The 12721-nt window shown below is 42.8% G+C and overlaps 2 protein-coding genes across 3 annotated transcripts; one reads left to right on the top strand and one right to left on the bottom strand.

Annotated features, from left to right (window-relative positions):
- Positions 1-3107: 3107 nt before the first annotated feature.
- Positions 3108-6885, top strand: LOC117581990 (regulation of nuclear pre-mRNA domain-containing protein 2). Of its 2 annotated transcripts, XM_034269485.1 has the most exons (8): positions 3108-3708; positions 3764-3890; positions 3951-4401; positions 4465-4629; positions 4691-5551; positions 5609-5735; positions 5798-5905; positions 5985-6885. In XM_034269485.1, the coding sequence occupies exons 1-8, from the start codon at positions 3540-3542 to the stop codon at positions 6506-6508; spliced, it is 2532 nt and encodes an 843-aa protein (XP_034125376.1). In that variant the 5' UTR covers positions 3108-3539; the 3' UTR covers positions 6509-6885. The 2 variants fall into 2 exon arrangements, with proteins under 2 accessions (XP_034125376.1, XP_034125377.1); XM_034269486.1 differs by lacking the exons at positions 5609-5735; positions 5798-5905 and having other exon boundaries at positions 4691-4900; positions 6151-6885.
- Positions 6886-9801: 2916 nt separating this feature from the next.
- On the bottom strand, positions 9802-10523 carry LOC117582020 (basic helix-loop-helix transcription factor amos). Its single transcript, XM_034269545.1, has one exon. The coding sequence runs from the start codon at positions 10521-10523 to the stop codon at positions 9894-9896; it is 630 nt and encodes a 209-aa protein (XP_034125436.1). The 3' UTR covers positions 9802-9893.
- Positions 10524-12721: the final 2198 nt, after the last annotated feature.

Here is a 12721-nt window from a genome sequence, read left to right as displayed (position 1 = left end):
AGCAGTCTCCCGTATGGCTGGAGGTTCCAACAGGGGAAGCATTTTTCGGCCTTGCGATTGAACAATTAATTGGCAAACGTCCTGGGCCTGTCCCTGTGCCTGTGCCTGTGCCTGGTAGCTCGTTCCTGATGTAGCCCTTATGGTAAGCCTGAAAATCAGGTTACACGAGTGGCGAAAACCCGAGAGAGAGCGCTTTTCAATTGCCCGACGTTGTCCTCGGAATGGCTTCCTAATCAGTGTTTATTGTTTCCATCTGGTCTAAAGGTGTGGGGCTAATTGCGATTATCGCTGAATGCGTGGGTGGCTGTGAGCCATGGGCTCTGTTTGCGGGGCAACTGTGGGAATCTGAAATTCGGATAAATTTAATGCTGTCTGGGATTTGACGTCATTTTGTGAAGGGTTGGTTTTACCAGGAAATTGGAAACTAAAGGGATTTTGAGATGAGTAAGGCGAGAGCTCTTGCCGATGGAGAGGGGAAAAAACACCTTGTGGCAGAGATACTTGATACACTTAATGGAGCTCGCTGTCAAAGGATATGAGGTCTGGAGGGTGATTCTCTAAGGAAAACTGCCTGGCAATGGCGCTTTCTGTTAATGAAAATGTCCGGCAAGGGTGGATTCTACAAACACTAAAATTGAGATAACTTGTTGGCTTTTCTACAAGCCTCAAAATGGATGAACAGCAATGAAAATGCGAGTGTTGAATGCTTTACAGAAGATACAGACACAAAAGATGTAGGAAATTTTAGAACTTCTTGAGAACTTTTCGATCAATTTCAAATTTTTGTGATTTATTTAATATAATAACTTCATTTAATTGTTTCCTACCAAAAGAACCAGAAACAATGCACAAAAACAGTCGAACTTTTAAGACCCCAACTTTGTCAAAGGATCGACTTAAAGTAGTTCTTTCATAAAGAAACCAATTCATAATCCCACCCCAAATATGAACAAGCCAACTTCCACTCACCTCTCAATGAACTCTGCAACTTTCCTTAACTTCACTTTAATGGTAAAAACTTATCCTGTTATCACTTTAAGACAGACGCGACAGACCGTTCTATTTATTTGTTGAGTTCTTGTTTTGCTTTATATTTTTTTTATGGAGCTCAAGGAGCAATCAAACCGAAATCCTTGAGGGTCGAGCAGCAATTGAAGCGTAATTATTTGCTACGGCGCATTTCCCGTGTGGCGTGGCGGCGGCGTCGGCGTCGGCGTCGTTGTCGTCGTCGCTGCTCAAATGGCCAGAACGGCGAAAAGGCGGCTTGGACGTCACCGGAAAGCGGGCCAAAAGCGTAACGTAACGTTAGTTGGCACTGGGTCAGTAGAGCAGCGGGATATTGGTTGTTGTTAGGTTTGTTGTCTGCTATTTGTTATTGGTGTTGTCCCGTTGTCTGCGCCAAGTAATCAGAATAATTACATGGCCCTAATGGCAACAGGGGAACTTGCTCATTTTATAGTTGAAAATAAATTGGTTGGGGGGCAGCGGGCAGTGGACAGCGAGCAGCAGCGCAGAGGGATGGCGATGGCGACAGGCCTTCTTTTATAAGCAAATTGCGTGTTCATTGCTCAAGGTCGTGGATAAAGTAAAGGATATTTTTGTGGATCCCAATCCCCCACCCCAGATGCCGGGCAAATATTCCGCTGTCTAGTTTTTCGTTTAGTTAAATTTTTTTTCGTTAAATAATAGTCAAAAGAGGACAATGTGAGGCTGGATATGGATACCCTTTGAATAAGAGTTTGATATGTTGTGAGCAAATTTTAATACGGTGATGCGATTTTTAGCATTATTTTGAAGGTTATGTGCAAGTTGAGGTGCAAGGTTATGAGCTCGATTATACACAGAATAAAACAGAAGTCAACTAGATGTACATTTGACGCTGCAAACATCTGCTCTAATAAATATACTCCCCGCTAAAGGGCGTCAAAAAACAGCCAAAAAATGCAATCAAAACCGCGTCTGAGCTTAGTGGTGGTTGCGGTACTTAAAAGAGCGCTGGCGCCTCACGCACACTCACGCAATGCGGCGTCACTTGTTGCTACATGTACGAGGAAACACACAAAATGTCGCTTAGTTTCAAGCGCCTGTTTAGCACATCCAAAATCAAAGCTGTCTAGCATAAATTCCACTACAATTCTCAAATTTCAGTTAATAATATACGGCCCATAGTCACAGCTAACGGGACACCATATGCCGGCAAGCCAAACAGCAGCAACATCGCACGCACACCACGACACGCCGCTTAGCACAAAAAGTTATCAATAACAATAATAACATATTACAATACGAGACTATGCAGCGTACCGGCAAATGTTTACGTCTCTTTCGCGTGGATGGTGGATTTATTTCATGCGCGGACAAAAATGCTTCGTTCGAAAGGGCCGAAAATAACAGTGTGACTGCAGATTTTTCGATCAAATATAGGCGACAAAACTTCAAAATATACCCAAATATACCAGCCCCCATTAAAAACATACCATAAATATACCGTAGATCTTAAGTAATTTTCTCGAGTTTGCTATTCTATTTAATATCACTAGCTAACTAGAATTCTCAGCGCTATAACTTTAATTTTTCCCAATTCATTGATCTTTTTTCCATAAGATTGATTAGTTTTTACGGCTTCATTCTATTGGATTGATTATAGAATAAAGATAATAGGGCTAAGTAGTTTTTGAGAAACTAAAATATCATTAATTTCCGTCTGCAAGTATTCGATTACGATATATCGATCGCTTTTTTTTCAAAATATAATTTGGCGAGCACGCTGCCTTTCTATATTAACTCAAGCTAAATATGTATAAAACAAAAATTGTTTGTTGTATACCACCATATTTGATTCATGAACAATTTTGAAAAATGTCTATTATTTTGTGACGGAAAAGGATTTTGTGAATTTGTTTCCGCTTATCGCACAAAACTACCTATATCTACCATATAACCGATAAAACCGATTAAAAATTAATTTATATGATCCTGCAGCATGAAAATAGGGCAAAATAGTTTTCCAGATACTAAAACATCATTAATTTCCACAAAAATATACAATTTTCGCCAATCGAATAAACTATCAAACAACATACATCGATGCATGAACATATATCGACATAAGTACCATCGCTGGCTAAATTTTTATGTTGCTTTTCCGAAGAATTTGTTTGAATTTTAACCAATAAAACGTGTAATTAGCCATCAACACAAGCAACACTCGGTGAAAAAATGTTCGGGGGCAATGCAGTTATTAACGTTTGAGCAGAAAAGGGCTGTGAAAAAGCGTGGGCGAGGAAAATTGTGCAGTGAAAAAAAAGTGCGCGTGTGGAGTGAAGAATACAACGCTGAAAAGTAGCCGCGGCGCTGCGCCTGCTGCTTGCTGCCTTCTGCCTGTGCTGTTAACAGACCCGACCGACCGACCGACCGACCCCCTCGAGAACGAGAGCGTTGTAAACAATTGTATTTGCGTGATTTTTCCACCACAATCATCCCCCGTATATCGTGTTACAGTGTAATGTGCTCCGAGTGCTGAAAAAACCCCAAGTAATATGGCCCAAATGAGCAGCAACGAGCCCTTTGACGATGAGCTCTTTGAGACGCGCCTGGAGGCGCTAAAGGACACACAGGAGGGTATACAGCAGATGTCGAACTGGTGTCTCCAGCACCGCGCCAACCACAAGAAGATCATTCAGTCCTGGCTGAATGTATTCAAGAGAGGTAAGGCCGGGAAAGTCATTCTAGAGCCTGGAAGTTAATTTGATGGAATTTTCAGTACGCGTGGACCATCGTTTGGTGTTGTTTTATCTGGCCAACGATGTCATACAGTATAGCAAGCGGAAGCGCTACGAATTCGTGGAATGCTGGGCCACAGCTCTACAAAGAGCCACCACCATGGTGCGGTAAGTAAACCAAATCCCACCTCAAGCCACTAAATACTAATCATCCCTCCTTTCTGCCAGTGATGAGCGCGTCAAGGATAAGATTTTGCGTATCTTTAAGATCTGGGAGCAGCGTGAAATCTACAATGAGGAATATCTGAGCGATCTGAGTGGTCTGCTCAACATCACGCCGCCAAAGAAGTCGCAAGTGGATGCCAGCGATGAGTTTCAGAATGCCACGCTCATTGCACAGGTGCGCGAGTGCGTGGAACTGGCGGAGGCCACGGACAAGAGCATGAAGAAGCTACCAAAGCCGCCGCATCTGGAGATTGAGACCATCAAGCAGCAGCTCAAAGACAAGAGCCATTCGGGCGACATTGAGAAGGAGGTGGAACGCTGTGTGGCCTTTATAAATGCCTACAACAAGAATTTGCAAAATGAAATCAAGAGCCGCAAGGCGGTGCTGACCAGCGTGGAGGCCGCCAAAAAGTTCTACGAACATCAAGGCAGGGAGGTCAAAGTGGTGGCCAGTGTAAGGAATAAAATCTAATACCCCTCCAACCTCTCTCTAAGCTGTCACTTTTCTTCTTTTTAGGCCTATAAAAGCTTTGGCACACGCATCAAGATTGTGAAACGGAAGCTGGATGAGACCATACCCACGCTGCAGAGTCCCATACCCTCGCCGGACATTAATGCACCATCGCCCGAGCGTGATGCAGATCTCCAGCTGCCCGACGAGACAACGCCACCGTTGGGAATAGTAAGAAAAACCCCAAAGGGAACTTTCAGCAATTTCTGGTATTAATTTCTCTCTTTTGCAGAACGTTTTTAGCGGCGGATTGAATGGTTTCTCCAGCTATTTGGACGGCGGCAAGCTCCCTTTCGACATTAATGACTTCAAGCGGGACTCGAAGGATCTGGGTAGCGCCATTGAGGTGATTGGCTCGCGTTCGGATGATGAGGCGTATGCGCCGAATGCAAATTTCTACAAGCCCGAGCCCATATCCAGCTACAGCAGCAGCAACAACAGCGGTGGCGGTGGCAACAACAGCTCCATACCTGGTTTGGGCGGAGGAGGAGGAGGAGGAGCTGGCAATGGCTCTGCTGGCGGGGAATACAATCCCAATCAATCGCAGTTTGACAGCCCATTGGCACCGCCTCCGATTTTCGGTTCTAACAACCAGGAACAGTATGTACCGCCGCTGCCCTCGCATCATGGCTATGGCGGAAATGGTGGGGGTGGTCAGGATGCACAATATACACCCGCACCAATGCCACCACCACCATTGCCGCCATCTCTTGGATCGTCTGGTGGTGGCGGTGGCAATGGCGGAGATGACTTCAACAGCACCTGGAACATGAGCATGTCGTGGACGCCGCTGGACACCAGTCTGAACAGTAGTGGTGCCAGCTCCTCCGCCTATAATCCGCAGTCCACGCCTCACTCGCCGCCTCATTTCGAGCGCAAGGCCAGCGTCGCACCGCCCGAGTACAGCGACCATTTGCACAATAATGCCGCAGCGCTGGGCGCCGAGGATGTGGATCATCGCACGCTTCAGCTGCCGCCGGCCTTTAATTTCGGCGCAAAGCTCGGTCTCAGCCAGGACAAGACACGCCAGCTAGTGGACATAGATCATAGGAATCTGATATCACTCACGGGTTCACCCGGTGGCGCAGAAAAGGTAATGGAAAACTCTTTAAAGTCATAGAATTTTCTTTTATAATTGTGATTCTTGTAGGACTTTGGTGGTGGCGGGGATGTGGACTATCGCATTGTGCCGGGCTCTGCGGATGAGGGCATCATGGCACCGCCTGGAAATAACTATGCCAAGACCAAGACCAGTTCTCCCCATAAATCCAATGCGAGTAAGTAGCAAAAATCTCCTTTGAAATGTTCCCTCCATATTGAAACTTTATCCTTCCTTCAGGCTCTTCTTCAGAATCGGATCGTGTGGATGGCGCTACACGCTATGATCCTGCAGATATGGTCATAGATATGGACATGTCGGACGATGATATTGATGAGTCGCTGCGAGGTAGTCGGGTTTTTCATCGCTTTTTGTATTTTTAAGACATTCTGCTGAAACTTTTCCCCCCTTTTTCTTGCCTGCTTAGAGCCCAAGGAGGATCTGCTGGAGGAGGCTGAAACGGATGCCAATGGCGGCTTGACGCCCTCGCGTCCTGTGCTGCTGGAAACGCCCACAGATTTCATGAATCCCTGGGAGTCGAACAACAGTTTTCTGGGCCAACCCATGGCGGACATGTCCGGGGAGCAGGAGCAAACGCAGCAACAGCAACAGCCATGGAATCAAATGCCTCAAATGCATATAGGAGCGGGTGCACCGCCACCGCCACAACCGCCGTATGGACCACCCTTTCCGTATCAACGTTTCGGGCCACCCATGAACAGTCCGGACAACATGCAGCAGCGTGGCCGTGGACGAGGTCGCGGCTGGTCGAACCAAGGGCCATATCCTAGGTCGCCCTATCAGCGGCAGCCTGGCCCCTACGACGGTGGACCCGGCCCAGGGCCACGACCGTTCTATGCACGCGGCGGCGGTGGTGGCGGGCCTGGAGGCGGCAGCATCGGTGCACAGATGCGTGGTCGTGGGCGCATGCGTGGTAAAGCTTGGATGTAATTTACGTTTACGTACTCGTATTATAAACCTACACAACACAAACAAACAGACAACAGACCGCCGCTGTGCCGCCTTTGGTTTAGTTCGTAGTTTACTCCTCCCCCACTCTCACTTATCTCAACTCGTTTTAGTTTTAAAAACCGACGTAAATTGTACAGAAAAGGTCCCCAAAAAGCAACCGAAAGCTGATCTTAGTTGTTGCCTGAAACACTCCCCATATATATCGTGTGTCTATATAGCATTATACATTTTAAGTGGATTCAATTGGTTGAGTGATTCGATAGTTTACTAATTGATAAGACGATTATACAGATTTACAGATTTTAATTTTTTGGCAAGAAACAAACCAACCGTAGAAAAGTGTTTAAGAAACAACAGAAAAAACATTTTACACTTAAGATCTAAGAATTCTTCCACGTCTCTTTGACCTATCGACCTATTGAAAGCAATTTGACCTGCAATACTTGATAGAAAATCGCGTTAAGTTACCCCACCTTCCCATGCATCATTCAGTTTATTAATTGTGAACTTCATTTAAGACACACACGTGACCCACGCATGCAAAGACTTTTAAGCGAAATCTTTAATAATTCAATTAAACATTAGGTTTATAGATTTGCCTTAGCTACCTACCTATCATATATATGTATGTATATGTATTCATTCGCTATTGATTTAGTTAAATGCGCCATTTGCTTCTAGTTCTATATGCTAACGCCCCCCAATTCTACCATCTAAGCCACACTGTAAATAGTTGTATAATTAGTCCAACAAAAAAGGAACTGTGAATTCTTTACTTTGGGTCAAAGCCACAGTTGTGTATGCTCTTCACTAAATGTTTATCCTAATTTAATAATCATCAATGGTATATTTAATGTTTGATCATGAAAATCAACACAAAAAGAAAAGCAACAAAAAAAATTAATTAATTAATATCGTTAAAGGAAATTGCAATAAAGTTTGATTTCTTTACAAATAATATTCACTGGAAACGGTGAAGGGACAGAGCCCCTCAACGGACAACGGATAAATCTTTGCCGGACACGACTTTACTTCAGATACTTTTTTGACTGTTTGCGGATCAATGGATCAATGTTTGAGCATCACTTTTTAGCACGTTTCATATTTGATATTTTTTGTTGAATATTTTCTGCGTTCATTTCTAAAATGATTCATGTGGAAAATGTTCAAGGTAAAATCTTAAATATATATATTTTTAAGCCTTCTCTTTGTTCTTGAATTTATCATGATAATTGATCCTAAATATGGTTGTCGTTAAATATCCATGACTACATTTTTTTAAGGACTAAAGTTTTCTCGTATACAATTTTTCAGACAGGTTTTTGCTGTTTAAAATTCACAAAATCTAAAATGTAAATGCAATAAAAATCAACAACAAATTACTTAAATTAACTTCTAGAAAAATGCGTAGATATTTCTTGACTTATTTAATGCAATCTTTGAGTAGGTTCAAATCTACTTCGGACTGTTGCCCCCTAATTCCTGACCTGTCGGCTGCGCAGAAAATTGATTCTCGATCCACGATCATCATATTTAGATATTCCAAACAATTATTTCGTAATACCCACAAAGACTGAAACTAATTTAAAAATCTGACAAAAATCTCAACCTAAAGACCATGAAAACGAATCTAAATTGAATTAAGAGGTATTATTTATAAACTTTAAGCAAGCACTCTGTGTACATAGGTAATAATTTAAATTAAAAACCAAGAATTATGCATGATTTTTAGGCACTTTGTGTACATAAGCTCTAAAATTAAGCTCTAAATCAAACAACATTAGTGAAGAGCATACCATATATATAGAAGGAATTGTACCCTAGAATTACGCATCTAGTTATAGTTTATTGTTAAGTAAATGTTGAGTATTTAGTTGTATAAATACAAAAAAAGTCAATGTGATATTCGAAATATTTAAATGATCCTCCTGTTCTTGTTCGGTTTATTCACTTAGAGTTTGTAAAGCGTTGGCTTAGTGAGGGGAAACATAGCATTTACAAATGACTATGTTTAAATCAAATTGCTGGGTCCTGCCACAAGAAGGATCTAAGGCAGCGCTGAGCGTTGTGTGTTTACCTGTTGATGGCCCTTAATCACTTCTGTTTTTCTGGTGGTTCCCGTTCCCTCTCTCTATCTGCTGTCGTGTCGGAAGTCGGAACTCATTAATCGTGTGCTCCGGTAAGTGATGTTTTGACCTTTTTCGTATGGTTAGTGGGTGTGGCACACTCCACTACTAAGTCGTGCCGCCTAGCTACTCTCTCAAGGATAACTAGCACGGGATGTGATACTCTCCCTGAGACGGGTTGTCGGAGGAAAGTGTGGCGAATGTAAACAAATGTTGCATGAGAGCGATTGCTAAAGGATGTGTCAATGTGCATATGCAGTTGATGTGGATAAAATAAATGATGAAGGTTGACTCGGTCTTAGGTTATGCATTGCATTTGGATTTGGATTTTTTGGTAAGTAAATTAAACCACAACCAAACCAACCTGAATCTGGATAAAGAAATATCTCTTATTGTCTCTGGAATGTATTTGAACTCATTGAAATTGTTTATTTTTCATAATATTTTGCACAGTTTAAATTCACAGATTTCTGTATTTGTTTATTACTGAGTAATAGTTGTCTATTTATCCTATTTCCCCCACAGATTGATCAAGAAATGTTTCATTAAAATACTAACAAAAAAACTACACAACATTATTAATTCATTTAACGATCAAAATTTGTTTGCTTTCGGCTTTACGCTTGTTTTTGTATTTTTATGTATTTCTCTTTTTATTTTGTTTGCGTAATAAACTATATTTTAATTAAAAATAACATGTCAAGTTATTAATTTTTCCACTAAATTTTAACATTTTGCTTTTACTCGCAAATCTTTTTAACAGTTTTCTTATTGTTTTGTTACTCTTGTCTGGTGGCAGTTATACCATTTAATCAGCATTCTAGTCCTTCACGCTCGTCAGTTATTTAGTTGCAGCGTCTAAGATTTATACCACCATGAGGAGTAGAAGATCGGTGCAGGACCATACCGACACAGAAACACCAAGGGCAAGGAAAATTCCCAAATAAACGATGAAAATGTTTGAATTTTCCCTTTGGAATCCTTGAATTTTTTCCAAATAATTTGTTTTTATGGACACCAAAGCCTCATCAAAAATTAAACTCCAAAGTCGCTTCAATTTCAAATGCTTAATATTTTATTAACCCGCGCTCTAGTAGATATGAATTACAACTAAAATAATAATAATAAACGATGATCATGTACAGTGCTTAAAACTAACAGCCTTTATAAGTTGACACTAGGATGAAAGTGTTGCAGCAACACACAGCATTCCCACTCGGAGATCCTTCTCCGCATACTCAATAGTCCCTCGAGAGCAACGTGACCAGATCCCCGATGTAGGCCTGTGCCATTTGCAGTGTCTCGTATTTGGAGAGTCGTCGATCGTGGCCCAGAGATGGCACCACATCCCGCAGCTTGTCGAAGGCATCATTCAGGCTGTTCATTCGCCGACGTTCCCGGGCATTGGCGGCCAGGCGACGCTTCTTCAGGACAGTTCCACTGCTCACAGGAGACAGCGAAAACGATGATGACGATGCCGAAGAGTTGCTGGAGGATATCGAAGAGATGGAGGTGGACAGCTTGTCGTAGGGTTTGCTTCGATGCTGTGGCTGCTGCTGTTTGGTCCAATAATTGGAACTTCTCTGCTGACATTTGCTCAAGGAATTTGCTTGATTCTGCTCCACCGCTTGGGCGCTGAGCATGTGCTCCAGTCCGAGCACCGCTGGTGTGTCGTAGTACAGCTGCTCCATGGTGGAACTGTTGGTCTCATCCGACAGACTGTCGCCGCAGCCACTGAGCTCCTGCTGGTACATGAATTGCTCCAACTGCTGAAACGCATCCATGCCCTGCAGCTCATCCGTGTGGCTATGGCTTTCGCTTGGGTTTGGGTAGTAAAACTGCTCGAGCAGATCGTTGTTGGTCAACATGTTGAAGGCCGAAGGATAACTGAACTGAAACAGGACAGGGCTGTCGCTTTATATAGCAGAGGCAGAAGGCAGGAGGCAGAGGCTGCCTCTTTTATGATTGGCTTAGAGCCTGCCCTGCTACCTGATTCGCTGAGTCTTGGCCTGATCAGCTTTTACCTGCAGCAACAGAGCCCACAGCCCGTGCCCTAAATTGGCTTGCGGTCAAAACGTTTAATTGCCTTCGGATCGGATCGGATCGGATCAACTCTAGATGGACTTCTGTCTTGGCCTTTTGCCGCTTTGTTTGACCTGTCATTTGGCTACCGTCCGTAATCATACCTCCTTTTGTGTGCTTTCTGTACTGCAAATTTAACTTCTTTTTAGCTGCACAAAACAATTGCTGGCCCAAGGTCAGCCAATGCCAGCGCAAAACAGCAGCTCTGCTGCCAATGTGGGAATTATTTTCATAATTTTAGCAAGCAACACTCCACCCTATATGCCACAGCCACAACCCGTTGCACAGCTCCATCGCCATTGCATGTCTGTGGTCTAGTAAGTGGTCGTCGGATCGGCACCTTTGCAGCAGAACAAAGCAAAAAGAATTCCGTTGTGTGGTTTGCAAACTTTCGATTTTTAGTCGATTTTATTTTATTATTGGGTCAAACGCAAATCGCTTTATGCTGGCTGGGACTTGGGCTGAGGCTGAGGCTTTCTCTGAAGCCTCGAAGCCTGAGCTGATCTTCTGACACGAAAGAGAGTTTTGCGGGCAGTTGTCAAGCAAAAGGAAGAAGTTTTCAAGAATGTTTCCCACATCCCAAAAGCGAAGAAGCTCAAGAACAATTGCGGAACAAAATGTGACATCAAAAGTGCTTAGGAAGTGCAACAGGAAGAAGTTATCAAGAGTGTTCTGTAGAGAATTTCAACATGAAACAACACAGCTCCAAAGGGATGAATTTAAGAGAAATTTCTGGTTAAAATTTAACTTCAAAAGCAAACATTTTATAGAAATTTTAGCACAAAACTCAACATCAAAAGAGCTTTGAAAAGTGCACAGAAAGAGGTTTTAAAGTCTGTTTCACAGACTTTGCATCCCCAGTAAAAATATGTTTTAAATAAATTTCGTAAGTAATTCATAATTAAACAACAAATGTGCTTAGACTTGCTACAGTATAGAGGGTAAGTCTATCTATGGCTGACTTTAAAAAAAAACTTCTCAAAAAAATTAGCTTTAAAATGTAAACCCAAGAACCAAGTCAACAGGCACGTGTGCCGCCTGTAGTGGCGCTGGGAGTTGCAGCTGAACACAAAATAATTACAAGCAGCGAATGATATTATCGCATGCGATAAAGTTAGATAAATTATGCTGACAGAATCAAAGCTTAGCTCAGCAAAGCTTAGCTGTTAAATCAGCTGATTGGGTGAAGCTTTCGTTGATGACAGCTGTCAACATAAGCTTTTAGAACACGGTTTTAGCACTTCCGATCGCATTTAAACGGGACGAGCCCCAGAAAAATTCTTCTTTTCGTCTATCTAAAATTCTGATCGGTTCGTGACCCGTCCGATAGTGAGTTAATTTTTTTCCGACCAACCACGTGTGTGTGAAAAAGTAAAAATAAACGAACGCCGTGCAGTGAATATAAATATCAGTGAATTTAAATTTCACCTGGCCTAGAGCCATCCCAACGTTTTTGGGCGAGCGTGCAATCCACGCAATCCCAAACTTTTTGGACTGGCGTTCAACCCACGCCATCCACGACAGAAGAGAAATATAATTATCCACGGAAATCCCGGAAAGATTGGTAGGTCCAATGTGGGAGAGACCCGAACAAAGGTTCTTATAATAGCTCTTGGCTGTATTCCTTCCCCCCCCCCACAGGGCTTTGCTACGCTTTCCCCCCACACTCAGCCAGAGCAGCAGCGCATTGACGTTTTGTTGGCAATACGCTGAGGGGTGGGGAATTTTTCTTGGGAGACCGGTGGAAGCCCGGCTCCAGAACCTATGTAACACCATAGCCATGATGTAACTTCACAATGACCATGACGTAACCTTGCAGTAACCTCTGCGCAGGCGCCACAGCCGACAGTGTCGTACCGCTAAGAGGGCCACCATTATATCTTAGGCTGCAATCAAAGCCTAAAGCACTGTCTTTTATTTTAATAATTAATTAAATTTAAATTTTGTTAATGCTAATACTCTTTTCTATTATTATATTCTATTT

This window comes from Drosophila guanche, unplaced genomic scaffold (genome assembly GCF_900245975.1).
Source record: "Drosophila guanche unplaced genomic scaffold, DGUA_6, whole genome shotgun sequence".
NCBI lineage: Eukaryota > Metazoa > Arthropoda > Insecta > Diptera > Drosophilidae > Drosophila > Drosophila guanche.
Note: the sequence above shows the minus strand (reverse complement) of the source record. Positions and strands in the feature narration are given on the sequence as shown.